At 39.7% G+C, this 15166-nt stretch overlaps 2 protein-coding genes across 3 annotated transcripts; both read right to left on the bottom strand.

Annotated features, from left to right (window-relative positions):
• Window positions 1-258: 258 nt before the first annotated feature.
• si:dkey-181m9.8 (E3 ubiquitin-protein ligase lubel) lies at window positions 259-10253 on the bottom strand. The gene is made up of 21 exons (XM_047028107.1): window positions 10077-10253; window positions 9517-9607; window positions 9138-9203; window positions 8873-9039; window positions 7861-8021; window positions 7599-7669; window positions 7030-7185; window positions 6242-6355; window positions 5799-6056; window positions 5517-5608; window positions 5009-5197; window positions 4485-4667; window positions 4146-4244; window positions 3662-3751; window positions 3437-3551; window positions 3048-3166; window positions 2831-2944; window positions 2544-2604; window positions 2313-2406; window positions 2015-2183; window positions 259-1646 (listed from the first exon to the last, which is right to left on the bottom strand). The coding sequence occupies exons 1-21, from the start codon at window positions 10119-10121 to the stop codon at window positions 1488-1490; spliced, it is 2613 nt and encodes an 870-aa protein (XP_046884063.1). The 5' UTR covers window positions 10122-10253; the 3' UTR covers window positions 259-1487.
• Window positions 10254-11600: 1347 nt separating this feature from the next.
• On the bottom strand, window positions 11601-14498 carry nebl (nebulette). 2 transcript variants are annotated; one of them, XM_047028124.1, is made up of 6 exons: window positions 14193-14498; window positions 13813-13907; window positions 13438-13522; window positions 12628-12793; window positions 12151-12260; window positions 11601-11912 (listed from the first exon to the last, which is right to left on the bottom strand). In XM_047028124.1, exons 1-6 carry the CDS (start codon window positions 14259-14261, stop codon window positions 11736-11738), a joined length of 702 nt encoding a protein of 233 aa, XP_046884080.1. In that variant the 5' UTR covers window positions 14262-14498; the 3' UTR covers window positions 11601-11735. The 2 variants fall into 2 exon arrangements, with proteins under 2 accessions (XP_046884080.1, XP_046884081.1); XM_047028125.1 differs by having other exon boundaries at window positions 13813-13909; window positions 14196-14392.
• Window positions 14499-15166: the final 668 nt, after the last annotated feature.

Genomic DNA, 15166 nt, shown 5'->3' with positions numbered 1-15166 from the left:
TCCTAGGATTACAGGATACATCAAATACCTGTCTGCTGGTGGAGAATTGTTTTGGAGTTACACAGTAACTGAGATCAGGCTGAACTAGAAGTGTGTGGAAAGTCCAGTTTGAAAACAGGATTTACCGTGGGCAACCTCACAATTAAACGTATTCTTGTACTGAAGGTTGACCTTATATACATTTTGTATTTCTTAACATTGCATGTTCCTTCTGCTTTCCTTCTTCACTCAAAAAGAGCCATAGTGCAGTCAGAGATGAGCAAATGGCATGTTTGTCATTGTCCCAGTATCAGGATTCAGGAATATTGATTCAAATATATTAACACTTGTTACTATGAAAACATTATTGTATGAAGTATTAACCAATTCACAATTATTTCAGGCTTGTTAGTGAATATTTTAATAGAATATATTTCAGAAATAATAACACATTTTGTACATACTGTAATTGTGTTAGCTCTACATGGAAAACAATTCGATACATTTTAAGAGAAAATATTTCTGCAAAACATTAGAACGTACTGAATAGTGTGTTGACTATTGTACCATACTAGCAGATCATGTACAGTGCATTGTCAAGAAAACGTCTTATTGCATGTACTTAACTAACTTCAATCCTGAGAACCTATTTGAATCACTTACTATACCATTCTATTGGTAAAGTCATATTGAGGGCAGTGCCTACATTAGTCCTGACTTTATGAAAAAACATTACAGCCTTAGGGACCAAAAATCTACTAAACAAGGAAACAAGAAAGTGCATTAAGTAGCTCATTCATTTCATATTATAGACTTGCATAAAAATAAACAGTTTAGGTGTTAGACATATCCTGCATAGTCACAAACATCACAAATGAAAAATGTAGCTATTCTCCATAATCATTACTCTATTCACTCATACCATTCACTTTTTCTTTTTATCTTTCAATCTAATCAACCTTTTCTTCTATGCATTTGTGCAAGGACACTCATTCATTTCATACCACATAATCCACTTTATCAATTATGTAGTGACGTGCACTTCAAATATCCTTCATACACAGAACAAGGATGTATTTGAGTTGGGTTTTAAATGGGTTTCAGTGAGATCCACTTAAACTATAGAATCACCACCATTTTTAAAATGTCCCTACTTTGCTTTTTGTTTGTTTGCAAAATGTCACAAGCCATGTCAATTCAGGACATGTGGCCACCGTGTGACGTTTTGTGAAATGTAAACAAGGCCGTGTGCAGTCCCATTCTGTGTTCAGCAGCCGAGCAGTGTCTTATAGGGTTAATCCAACGGGTTTATTGGTCCAACATAGGTGGAACCATTTAGACCGATGGGCGTACCGTACCCATACAATTAGATTCTGTAAAAGGGATATTATTCCCCTTTATTTAAGGCTGACCATAATTTCATATATTTAAACAGGAGGACACAAAACAATTTAATCCTAAATTAGCGTGTCAGAGGTCATTGCATAACATTGTTCTGGTTGGCATCCTTAGTCGTTGAGTAGTAACAACAACTGGGAGTCTTCTGAGAAACCACTAGCTGAGCTGTTCTGTGCAGCAGGCCACATGCTTCCCATAGGTGGGCAAAGGTGATCTTTCACCTTCACAAGAGTGCCATGGTCCCTCAGACGAACACTCTGGGTAAGTATCTGAAAGTGGTAGAGGTAAGTGGGTTGTTACTTGAGACTCTTGCAAACTAAACGCACAGTGAGCCCGGTGCATTTTGCATAGCATTCGAGCTCACAGTGCACCGTTGCGATTCGAATCCTAACATGCGAATTGCTAACTGGCAGCAAGCTAGAAAGGATTCAAATGACCCATAAAGCCACACAGGGTGACATCCTTTTTGGATTTTTGCTTTGTCTGCTTCTACATGAGTCCTCACCTGTGCCTAGAGCTTAACATGATTGAAATGTGAGTCTAATAGTTGTAGGGCTACAGTGTAACATGCAATTAGTTATTTTTAACTAAGAAAAAAAGACAATAATTGTTATCATAATAATGAATGAATCCTCACCAGTCTGAGGCGGTGTGTGTAGAGTGGCTCAGGTTCTTGAGGCTTCCTCTGTGGAACAGGGACATGCCATCTCTGTAAATCTGTCACAATCTCTGCTGCTTCGAAGAGAACCGCTGGGTCGGCCTGACTTCGGTTAATGAGTTCAACCAGGTACTCCTTATAATGGAGTCTGGGTAATGGTAAGAAGGAAAGAAGAAAACAACCATTGGCATCCCACAGAGACACATTCAGCAATAACAATGCCACTGCAGGCTCACAAGACACGACTCGGGCCTTGTTACTCTCTTATGTCTCTTACGCGCAGTAGCCGTTGTGCTCAGTGAGAGCTGGTCGACCACACGGTTCCTCCTTCCTACTGCCTGTGTCTGGTAGCTCCAGAACAGCACACACACCTGTGTGAAAGATAGTCAAATGCCAGGGAGTTGGTTGTGTCAAACAGGACAAATGTATTCTCCAAACAAGTAAATAATGCATTTAGGTAAAAATCCAATGTAGATATATTTATGCAAATAGATGAATTGGGCTTTACCTCTAAAGCCTGTCTTAGCGAAGTCTTCTTTGATCAGATTTGAGAGGGGGACTCTGTAATGCTGGAGTTCAACATACAGACCGACCATCAATCGACAGCATCAACAGTCCACGATAAGAAATTTGTTTTATGGCACAGTAAGTAACATAATTGGTACAGTAAAAGACCCAAATAAGAATGGCCATCATTGTACACCAGCCAGTCTAGAGTGAAAGCATGAGTGAGTGAGTGAGTGAGTGAGTGAGTGAGTGATGTAAGATCTGTAGCCTAAACAGATTAAGACTTACCTGTAGTAGCTTGTGAAGTCTGTTCACACTCCAGTCCCTTAGGTGGTACAGGCAGTCCCTGGGGTGGTGGGCGTGTAACCCCTTAGTACCACACTCAGCAGAGAACCTACAAGCCTAAGAAGATGACACCACTGCATTTACCAAGTCATCGCGGGCCATTTTAATACTAACAATGCGTAACTCAGTCGTGTTCAAGCAGGGGACATGGCACACTTACGGAGCCTAATTTGAAGGGCCTTTTGCAGCTGCCACAGAATTCATGCTGGCACTGGGTGCATTTGAAATGGAGGCAACCACCCTTGGAGAGGTAGAACACAAACTCGCATTTTGGACACTCTGAAACAAAGGTTATGGATGTAGTTTGTGTGGCATGCTACCATTTGCCACGTAAAGGAATGCATTCACACATCGATTACCAGGCTATTATATGTATATCTACACAACTGACAAATACATCTATTTCCTTTCTCATCTTAACTTGTTTTGTTGGGTATCTTACAGAAAATAATTGTATTCACAGTGTGGACTATAGCTAGCTCTATGGATTGAGCATAAGGTCCAAATCCATATTTCATTACACCCCTAAGTAACAGTGTGTGTCCTTACCTATCTTGTTCTTGTTCAGGAGGATCTCTAGTCGTGTAGTCTGGTGCTGTGGGTCATTGTGGAGTTTCCACTCTTTGAACTTCTGACATGAGAGCCCCTCATGCTGGGTAGCCCACTGGTAAACACACACGGCACCAGAGAAAAATAGAACACAAACCACATGGTTAGATCAATAGCTGATGGCTTTTTTCTAGATGTCAAATGAATGCATGTAATCCACCTTACAGCAGTCTTGCATCGGGAGCAGGTGCTTTTCCCACAGCTGGGACAGTCCATCCTTAATCGGTCAGCCTCGTGTAGAAGGCCGAACGAGCACTGAAGAACACACAGATTTACACTCACTTTCCACAAGTGTTTTCAGTAACCACTGTAACCCGCATTTTGGTCCTCTTTGATAGCAGAATACACATGTATTCTTTTTGGATTCGCATTGGAGAAATGTTTGCATGATCTTCTGACCAATCAAATCAGTCAAAAATAATTTTCTCGAAACAATGTTCAAGTGTTTTGGCCCATATCCACCACTGACTGCGTACAAGGGTTGTATATGGAAGTTTGATAACTCATTAAATTGCAAGTATTTAAATCAAGCCACTGACCATCATACAATACATTTAGATGTCTTTTACACTTCAAAGACACATTGAAAGTGAGATAGACTGAGAACTACTGATTTACAGAAACAGAGAAAAGAGGGATATTTTCCTACATGGGCACACCAGCGGAAGTTGGGCATTTCTTGTAAGGCTCTGTCTCTCAGCTTCCTCTGGAACAACTCATGGGTCTGAGGATCCAGATAATGTTTGATCTGTAAAAAGATAGGTATCCATTATTCAATAAATATTATAAATACCAAATGATTAAAAAGGGAAAACCAGTAGCAATTAGATCAAATACTGTGGGCGAGAATTTGCTGATGCTACTAAATGGAAACGGTCAAAAGTGTAGGTTATGGTTGTTGTTATCTGGAAGTGCTGTGTTTGTGCTGGGATATGTCCAACGAAATGGCAGTGTGCTAAAGCCTTTTGGGAGTGTGGGAGGACGTCACCTTGGTGTCTAGCAGGCTGAAGTAGTCCATCAACCCCTCCGTGAGGCCCTGGGTGCGGATGTCCGGCTGGCTGCACAGGGGACACACCATGTGGGCGATGCTCTTCTCCTTGATGGCTGCTGAGAAGTAGGCCTTGAAGCAGGCCTCACAAAAGGCACACGAGCAGTGGGTCATAGTAACGATCTGGAGGGGTAAAGGAAGGTTACATGGAGGAGGCTAGAAGTCAAATGTTGTAGGTCGGACGCTTTTATTTCTATAGGATTGGTTACGGTCCAAATTTGCTTTAAACAAATGTTTACTCATTGTTCTGGGCGCAATTAGTGTTGAGGCAGCTATCCACATACTTATATATCCCTTCCCTCAGATGTAATATAATCATCAGCAAATCCATAAGCATCATGACATCTGTAATATTTGTTAGGCTCACTGACGCAGGACAATTAGTCCTTTCAGTTTTCCTCGTAAAAAAGCAGCAGGTGCCTGTTCACCACCATGACGCCAGTCCGACCGCAGCCTGGACCTACCTTGCAGAAGGACATCATCTCCTGGCAGATGGGGCACTCGTGGGAGAGGAACTTGAGAGCCGAGGGAAAGTCGCTGCACAACTGCACCGCCTCCTGGACATCAGCAGGGCTGAAGCTCTGCCCCTCCAGGGACAACAGGCTCCTGAACATGGCTGCCTTGTCCCCGGAGATTACATCTGGGATTGGAGTCTACGTGAAAAGACACAAAAGAAAAGCTCAAATTGTTTTCTGATCGCTTGAGGACTGTTCAAAAGAATAGTTTGCGATTTGTAAATGGCCACAAGAAACTATAAGAAGTCAGTATTTACATCATGGTATTACAGTTTAATGGTACCTTACTACACAAGTTTAACCAGGTACAGTGTAGGAGAAAGGGGTTAGTGATATGTGGAGATGAGAAAAAGGGCACCTAGTTCTCCCTGTGTAATAACATGTACTGCTTCACTGTGTATCTACACACAGTAGAAGTTGTTACTGGTTTTTGTCTTAAATAGTTTGACAGCCTCACCTGACAACTGTCAAAGCTCCTCAGCTGAATAAGGACAGGTTTGTTATTCAGAGTGATAATTCTGTTTGCCTGTTGTAACACTTGCTCTGCATCTATAAACAGATTAAAATGACATGAATGTAAAAGCACAGTCAAATGCACATGAGTAATTCTAGGAAATGTGCATAGCTTGGAGACACGCTTTTAGTTTGTCAGGGATCAAGCGAATCCATGCAGATGCCTCGTTTTAGCTTCTAACAAGATTGGACGTCAACCCCAGCCTAGGTCCATCTGTATGTTCACCTCTGGGGCTGTGGAAGGTGATGCAGGCCTGGTCAGGCTGGGCTGCAGGGTAGGTCACATCCAGAACCTCCCCTCCTCCGTTGGTCTTGCATTGGAAGTAGAGCGTCAGTTTGTTCTTCATGTGTTGAGGGACCACGCCCACGGGCAGCTTGTTCACCAGGACCCTGTGGCTGTCATCCACCAGGGCCAGGGGGGTGGGGGAGGGCTTGGGAGTGGTCTGGCTCTCTCCAGAGGGAGTGTGGGAGAGTGTTGCAGCTCCTGCAATGTTCAATTCAGATATACTTGATGGTTGATGTGCCTTCCAAGCAGGGCAGAGGCTGAGCTGCCTTGTTTGCAGTGTAGCTTATCCAGGAGTTTTATCTCCCAGTTCAGATTGTTCGATTATTTGACCTTCAAACCATTGTTCATTTTGAAAACATTGTTTTTTTTTTTTCTCTCTTTACCTTTAGAAGTGTTATCTTTGGTTTCAAGCTGGTACATGTTGACCACATTTTCCAACTGCAGGCTACTGAATAGGTTGCTGATGTCCCCCGAGCTGGATGGAGTTGCATTTGGAGCTATAGTGAAGAGAACAGGAAAATGTTGGACCTATAGAATGTACCGTAATAGAGTATACTGTCATTTACAGGGGGAGGGTCACTGTTCTGGATACAGTGCAATGAGATACATTTGTAGTGGTACGTTTCCGTCACCCATAGAATCCAGCTTCATTAATGTAGAATACCAAAATACAATGGTTTGTGAGGTAGTCCCTATTCCATCAAAAATGCACTTCACCTCACTAGGTGAGTAGCTAAATAAAGTATTATGTAGTCTTAGTCTTATAGTGCTTTTTGGTTTTGGTTTATTCCCACAGGGGCAAGGGGATAGGTAAGCTGCCAATGGGCATACACCTCATCATGTAACATTCACTTTGGTTGAGAACCCTAGGCAAGGAAAGGGTGCCAACCAGTGTACTTTTGCTAGAGGTGGTTTGGCGGGTTTAGTTAGCACAGTTAGTTCTGTTTGCGTTTCCTTAGTACCATTCATAGTTCCCTTGTTCCCATTTGAATTGAAAACATTGTTTCATTCATTATGCTCAGGTGCACACACCATTATTCCACTACTAAACACGGCATACATTTGTTAGACCCTTTTCCCTCCCTAAACCGATGAACCTAAGAGAGGGTTAGAATGATGACCCCAATCTGCTTGCATACCAAAATACAGACCAACTGGGAGTGAATCCTACCTGAGCCACTACCGATGAAAGGGTTGGAGGAGGAGTACTGTAAAGGTTGGTCAGGTGGTCTGAAGTCGATCTCCAACAGCTCTTCCGTGTAGGATCGCCTCACCCTGGACTCCCCAACCACCTCTGACTGGCGGGACTTTAAACCGTTGGCTGGAGCTAAAATAGAAACAGTGGAGCCAACGGGAAACAAAAGTAAAAGACAGCTCTATAATCTGAAAAGGAACAGTTAAGATTAATATTCATATTTGTAACATGACATAACTCAAAATTATGTCTATGCAGGAAGAAAATAATAATGAGTATAATAGAGGAGTTGGTGTACTGTCTCAGACAGACAGTGGCCAAATGTGCATGCTCAATTTAAGGAACTACAATGTTTGTGTGCAAGTAAATGTGGCCCATGTTAAATATTCCTGAGAGAGTAAAAATGCAGAGTGGCAAACACTGTCTCCATAGTCTCTAAAGGCCTTAAATACAGCACTCACTAAAAGACTTGTGAAACTGTATGACAGTTGTGGATTCTGTTGTGGACAAATACATTTTTGAGGGATTCTAAAACCAAAACTCACCCCTTTCTCTCGGGGTCTGCATCAATGACTGTCCAACTGTTAGGGTAGAATAGCTACTTGAGTTGAGCCAGCTAGTGTTGAACACAGAGCAAAACAAAATCAAAGAATCAACAATAACATTCAATACAACTTCGATCCACAGCATATTCAATAACAATGTTCTACAATGTAATGTTGCTACTTTCAAAATAAGAGTTATGCTGCTTGTTGTATATTGTACGTATAAATTCACCGTCTAGAAAAACGGAGAGCCCAAATTCACCTGCCATCAGCAAGATGCTGTCCATGAGTATCAGGACACACTGCATGTGCTCTGTGCGCTGGGGTAGGTAGCGTCTCAGCTCTCAGTGTGGCAAAGAGGGGAGTCTCTTTTAGGAAGGCAGATCTCATCTCTGCGACAACTTGTGCGAGACTGGACTGACCCTGCAAATGTCAATGCACCAACATCAATGGAATATTCATGAGAAGATCTGACCATCTTATCCTTTAGTGTGGCATGCTTTTCCATAATACAAATATTTACTGTAGCCCTCTAGAAATACTTCAAGACTGCTCGTTTAAACACACACAGATGCACATGAAGACACAAGAACTGGCTTCATAAAGGACATTGTGGGATTTTTTCCAGGACATTGTTTGAGCCTTGACAATACTAAGACTTTATTGTACATTTGCAATGGACTAACAAAAAAAAAATTCTGAACAGTTAAAGGTAGGCCTAGTTCTGGATTAAAACGATCCTATTTGTTGATAACAGCTTAAATGGTTTTGAAGTAGTAACTAAAGTGTATGGAAAAGGAACGGTGCTGAATAATATTTATGTAGAGTAACATTGCAACTACACTAACACCTAGTGCAACTACACAACACCATGGCATGAGCATGACCATGAACACATAGACATAGAGTTTATGTAGGCTACTTTGAGAGTAGCTAACCATGTCATCCAGAACAATTTAAAAAATATATATATATTCTATTTATCCAAATTGACCTAACTCTGCCTAATGCTTTAAAAAAATGTATCACCCATGACACACAGTTGAATCATTTTTGCACTCTTCTACAAAGCAAAGCCTCTCCACACGCTCTGCTTAAGTCACTGTTGAATTTAAGAGGTTACCTTTACTCTCTGTTTTATTCTACTATAGATTGATTTAACATCATTTCATTTAGCCTACTCCAAGCCCTGTCCATTAAACCTTCCCGAGGTGAGTTCAAAACAGCCCATTAAACATTGTAAATATTCCAATAAAACTGTACCATCGACTTACAGTCTTCCAGTTGTTAAGACAAATGAGACTGACATGCCCACTTGCATCCACACAAGGGCATCGGAGGTTGATCACCATAGAACCCGACGGACACACATGGCACCTTGGTTGGTTTTGGGGGTGTGTCTGATGAAGCCAAATGCGTACTGGGATGTTGTATGTATTACCTTGGAAGGCCAAACAAAACACAAGATACACTATTATGATACTGCAACGTATAAGACAGTTAACTATTCCATAGTGTGTTGTTATTCTGTGTTTTTACCATCATATGGTACTGGAATAGTGCCAGCCAAACAAACCAACTTCTTCTTCTCCTTGTTGGGGTAACCTGCAGTGTTAACATGGCAGTTATCAATTATTGAATATCCAGTCCAAGGAATATCTAATGAGGTTGAATAATATATTAGAGGTGAAGAAATAGAAGGAATGGCCTGAGAGGGCATCTCTCTGAAGATTAGCCAAGCAGGCTTGGAAAGTGCAGAAAACACCAAGGATTACTAGTCAATGTCAGATTGTGAGCAACTATAAACTGGTGAAAAACAACTGAACTTTTAAAATCTCAAGAGCACTGCAAATATAGTGCTAACACCATCTCGATCCACCTGGACACGGGTGTTGGTTTTTGACTGAACTGAACTTACAGTAGAAGTCCACATACATCCGCAGATCTCCGTATGTTGCTGTGACACTCCTGATATCCCTCAGTGCTTCCGCAGGAAAATTGTATTTACACTGTAAAACAGCATGCAAATCAGTCAACCACTTTTGTGACTACAGTAACAATAGTAATCTGTTGTTCATAGTAATCAGTAGCACAATCAACAAAGAAATGTGGATTGATTTAGTGGGAATTTTCTAGGGTATTCTGAGAGTAGTACTGACTGTACTCTAGTTCTGCGTTTATGTCGGTTAATAGCATACAGTGGCATAGCACTAGGTCAGGTGCAATCAAGACTAATTCCCAAACTGAGCTTTAAACACAATGCATGTTGTTGTTTGATAGATGTTTTTTCTCACTTCTTAATCCAACTGTGAACTATCGTCTGATGACTGACTCGCTACTAGTACTAGCTACTAGCTAGCAAAACTAGGCATGCTAGCTACCTACTAGTTCTACATACTAGCTCAGCTGTCACTGTCACTGTCAGCCAAACTTTATTAGCTTATTAGCGTAGAATAGCAAGGATAATTTCCAACTCACTTCGGCCAGAGTTTCAAATTCAAGTTTAGCTGGAACCCTCGGCATCGTTATGCGTGTTCGATGAAAACATTTCCATAGAAAAAGTTATACAATTCCACATAGCATGATACAAAACAACATGAGAAGGGAACCGCCGACAGCGTTTTCAGTCTCTGGCGTCCTTCCCCAGAATTTTCCAAAATAAAAGACCAAGGACAAATTGCACTTCTAATGACAGGTGCAGCTTTCACAAATATGCTATAAAATGACAAAATAATACCTCCAAGCACTGCGTTGATTGAAACAGCATTCTACACGAGCATCTGTCAACACCAGAGTTTGTTTGAATAAATTGCTTTAATAATTATAGTTATTTGGTTACTGCTTGTTAGTTATCGAAATCTCTCAATAAATTTTGCTTTTCTTTTCTTTAGCTTGCTTCCTTTTTTGAAGTGTTGTGGCAGTGGTGGCTAAAACGACTTTGACCATACAGCAGCCTGTAAACATTACTTCTCAGCCATCACTGCAAATACTAAAGGTGTAAACAGTATTCAGTCGAGGTCAAGGCTGATTTAGAGGCCAAGTTCAGATGCTTGCACACTCAAAAGCTCGTCCTAGATGGTATCTGGTAGCCTAAGATCTGTGGTCTGTACACATTATCCAACACATGTATAACCAATGGGTATCCCTGCAGTAAAGAGTCTGAAACATATTGTGTGGGCCTTGCACAGTATTTTATGGTTGCATGTTTCTTATATAAACAGAGGATATTTAGTGAGTAAATGAGTAAGTTATGTTGCCTTCAACTTTATTATAATACTAAAGCTATTCAAGTCACATTTTTACAACAGCTTGTTTTGTGGCCTCCAGATAAGACATGCATACACACAACTGAATACGTCAGGTACATAATAACTTTACAATCTAAATAAATAGGCACTATGATAAATAATTTATATTCGTCTCCCAAAAATAATCCTCTGCTAAATATCACTGGTCTGTATTTTGCTGAACCAAAATGTGTGAAGTCTCTTTTGTATAATAATCAAAATATGCTGCTGTGGACATTTGGGGGGATGGAAGCCATGTCAATAATTTAAAAGATACAATATGGAAATGGTAAAACCCAACATACAATTCACATTAATTCAATAAGTGTATTGTAATTATTGCTGCAACATTTATTGTCAACTTTTATTGAAAAAGATGTCCCTTTTATGTACTGAACTCTTAAAATAACTGTACCTATGAATGCTAAGATAGTTAATTGATCAATGAAAATATGTTACAAATATAATATTATACTTTAGAAGCTCCCACTTGAGGATAGGTATTTTGTATAGTTAGAATTTTTGTAGCCCACATTACGTACAGTCTATAACCAACATAACTACATATAGTTTGAAATATACTTTATTTGGGGCATGCAGTGTGCATGGTTGTTTCATATATTGACAGATGTCACTTGAACCAATTGATGCCAGATGGAAAGCAGATTTTTAATAATGCATAGGGTATACACACAAAGATGCAGTACATAAAATGTGCATTATATATTTAGATATAAGACAATGCATTTATTAATTTAGGCAAATGACGTAAGCAGGATGAAACATTGGTAGTAGGCTTTGTTATTTAAGGTGTTTAAAAATTCAGATCAATTTCCAAACAGGTTTGACCTTAGCGTAACCCTTGTATGTAATTGGCTGGAAGCATCCCAGACCTGCCAGTTCTTTCAACTGTGCCATACACCCAACCCCCATCAATTGGCTGCACGCCATGGATGATGTCACCATCCCGGAATGACACCTCATCAGTGTCTTGGCTGACATAGTCATAAAGGGCTCTGTACACACTCTATCAGAAACAATACAAAGTAGAGACCAGACCACATCAAAGTTAAAATGCATTACATATTTCAATATCTTTATATTGCACTGCAGGGTCTTCTAAAGCCCAGACAATGTAAGAAGAATAATTGAAGACTTTGAGATTTTCTTGTTTACGTTTCAAAAGATAACGGTGTTGAGCACCATTATAGAAACCCAAATTAGGGTGACTGGTCACAACTTTATCAACACATCAGCAGACTTACCAGATGTGAACGACGCTGCATGGATCTTAAAGAATGCATGCTGGTCTGATGCATGTAGCTGTTTCCCAAGGTGTGTGCTTTGGGGTAGTATGCCCCTGGCAGTACGGGAGCTGCAAAAATCCATTTCAGGCATGCAGTATACAACTTCTTTAACGTGTTTGATCATAATATTAATCAACTACATAAAAAGTTATATTGTTTAAAAAATGTCACTGTTGAATACATGACACACACACAAAACATTCACTTCAGCAAAATGCCCAAATATTCAAATGCTTCAATCCATCAATATTTTGTCTGTATAAACTTAAAAACATTCTGGAGGCCAAAAAATGAATTCACCATTAGAAGCTAGACATATAATAATCCATAATTATCCACTGTACCAGTGGGGAAGGTATAATGATGCTGAAGAGCATCCTGCTTACCTAAAGTGTACAGTAGTATAAAAGGGTAACAATAATGGAGGATGCCCACCTACGATGATGCCTGGCCTGTGGGCCATTTCCATGATGTATTGGTGCACACGTTTGTGTGCCGGGTGCTCAGATGTCTTGTTGTCCTGCCACACTTGAGACTGAGCGTAGCCTCCCTGAGTGACACCTTGTGAGCCCATTCCCTCGTAATCTTTGCGATATTTCACCTTAAATGTTAGAATTATCCGTTAGAATTACATATTTTTTAATGATTTTAAACATTTAGTTATGACCATGCCATATGTTATGTTACAGTATTTTTCACAAAAAAAAAAGTCAGATTTGATCAGCTAAGTGGCTTAAAGACAGGTAGACCACCTCAATTTTCTGCTGCTGCAATATCAAAAATGTCTGTTTGATTTACCTTAATCAGAGATTGTATACCCACTTGCTATAATTTTAGATGCACCATACATAGCTACCATATAATTCAATGGTATCTGCTAACATTTGTTTTAAATAAATGTGAACATTTTTGAGACAAGACTATCCCATAAGAACAAAATAACTGTTTCCTGTATGGTAAATTGAAAAAGAATGTGGTGGTTGCCAGGAACCCATAGGAGAGGTGGCAGCAGTGCTGCAGTGACAGGTGGAGAAGCCATGGGGATCCTTCTGGATCGAGTTCCTTCTTGTTTACCTCAGTGTCACACCATTTTACAATATGTCTCATTTTTTGTCAATAGCAGTTTGTAGCCTTGAAGTGATAATTTTTAATATAGTCTGATAAACAGACATTTGTTGACTATTTGAAATCTTTCTAAGTTAATCTTTTAGGCATGGTCCATGTATAATGCAAGGTTCACAATACCTGGCTCTGAAGCATACTTTGCTGTCTCAGTCGGAGGTTCTCAGGAGTGTCCGCAACAATAGTAAATGATTGTTTTGGATAGTGCCTTTTATGACATCAGGAATGATTGTAAGAAATACAAACATTTTTATGTTATTCGTTCTGTTGATTAAACTTACTCTTATGAATTTACAGACAAATATTTTCCCTGTTGTTTTCACAAATTACTTAACATTCTATGAGCCACAACATGGGTCCAGTATTTACCCAATTATTTGAGAATGTACTGTATATCCATCAAATGTCTCTACGTCTATTATTGGATATAACTCATTTTTATTACTTTATTACAATTCAACATTTACTAAGCAGGAAACTGTTTAAAAAAATACTCACGCATTACAATAAGGCTTCTTCTCATAGCCTTTGTAGTTCTTCATATTTAGAGCCATTCTGCACACCTCACAGTGGAAACATCCTTTATGCCAAATCTGGATCAAAAAGGGCAAATAATAACCAAGTAGCTGTAGGAATCTCAGAAGGAAACATGTATGTATTTACCATCACCATTGTGTCTAGACTGCCATGTGTAGGTGTATGGTGATTGAGATCTCATTGTCTGTGAACCACCCAGTTATAAAGCATGGGAAACCTGCAACACATTAGGCTACAAAGTACTTGTCAACATTGCTGACTGAAAATCTTCAGAATACAGTCAATAGAATACATTGTAACTAATATGCATGTGTACGTGTATAGAGACTGACAAGCCTTACCTTATCCAAGCAGTTCACTTTTTCCGTCACATAAACAATTTTCCCACATCGTGCACAATGAGGATTCATATTTTACAACCAAGTATCTTAAGGTTCAAATAGTGAAATACGAATGAAGGTTGTTCAAAAATATTGAACCGTAAACTTCTGTCGGATAGCTGAATGTGTCTTGCAGTCCACCACAGTATGTTTATCAGCATGTGTTTTGATTCTTGGAGGAATACCAAAGCTGCTCAATGGTGGGAGGATACCAAACAACCAACACTGAGCATTTCACCCTGCCTAAACATTGGACCAAATGAGAGTGAGTCACTAACTTTATGTTTTGGGCACAACCTTATAGTCCTTTTTTATTCATTCAAAGGATATGCTACCAATTATTAAGTATGATTACTTTATTGTACATTGTTCAACAGGGTAACATCTAACATTAAATGTAGATTCATTACCATGTAACTACACAGAAATACTAATAGTAATATCAATGTAGCTGTACAGAGTAAAGGGGAAGTGGATGTGGCAAAATGGCTGCTGATGTTTGTTACCAAAACAAGATCAATGTCAGAATCCACCTTGTTGTCAACCTCCCCCATACCAATTTTCATTTGGTCAATAACGTCTGTTGAACCGCGATACCATCCATCTACTTAGCAGTTTCTGCATTATGTAACTACAATGTTGCTCCTACCGGCATTACTATGTAGTTACATGGTAGTTCAAGTCTACTTATTGTCAAGTGTTAACTTAACAATTCATCCAATATGAATCAAAATACCTTAAATAGAAAGTTTACAGTCTGCTCTTGAACCTCATTGTCATTATATCCTCAACGCAACCTCAGTGTTATATACACATGTATATGTATTATCAGTAACTAAGGTGTGACGACTGAAATGTGCATAACCATTTATTTAAAAACATAAAACATAAGCAGTACAATACGTTATTGTAAATAAAATGGCAAGTCGGATGTT

The sequence above is a fragment of the Hypomesus transpacificus genome, chromosome 10 (assembly GCF_021917145.1).
Source record: "Hypomesus transpacificus isolate Combined female chromosome 10, fHypTra1, whole genome shotgun sequence".
Classification (NCBI taxonomy): Eukaryota; Metazoa; Chordata; class Actinopteri; order Osmeriformes; family Osmeridae; genus Hypomesus; species Hypomesus transpacificus.
This window is presented reverse-complemented; position numbering and strand designations above follow the sequence as displayed.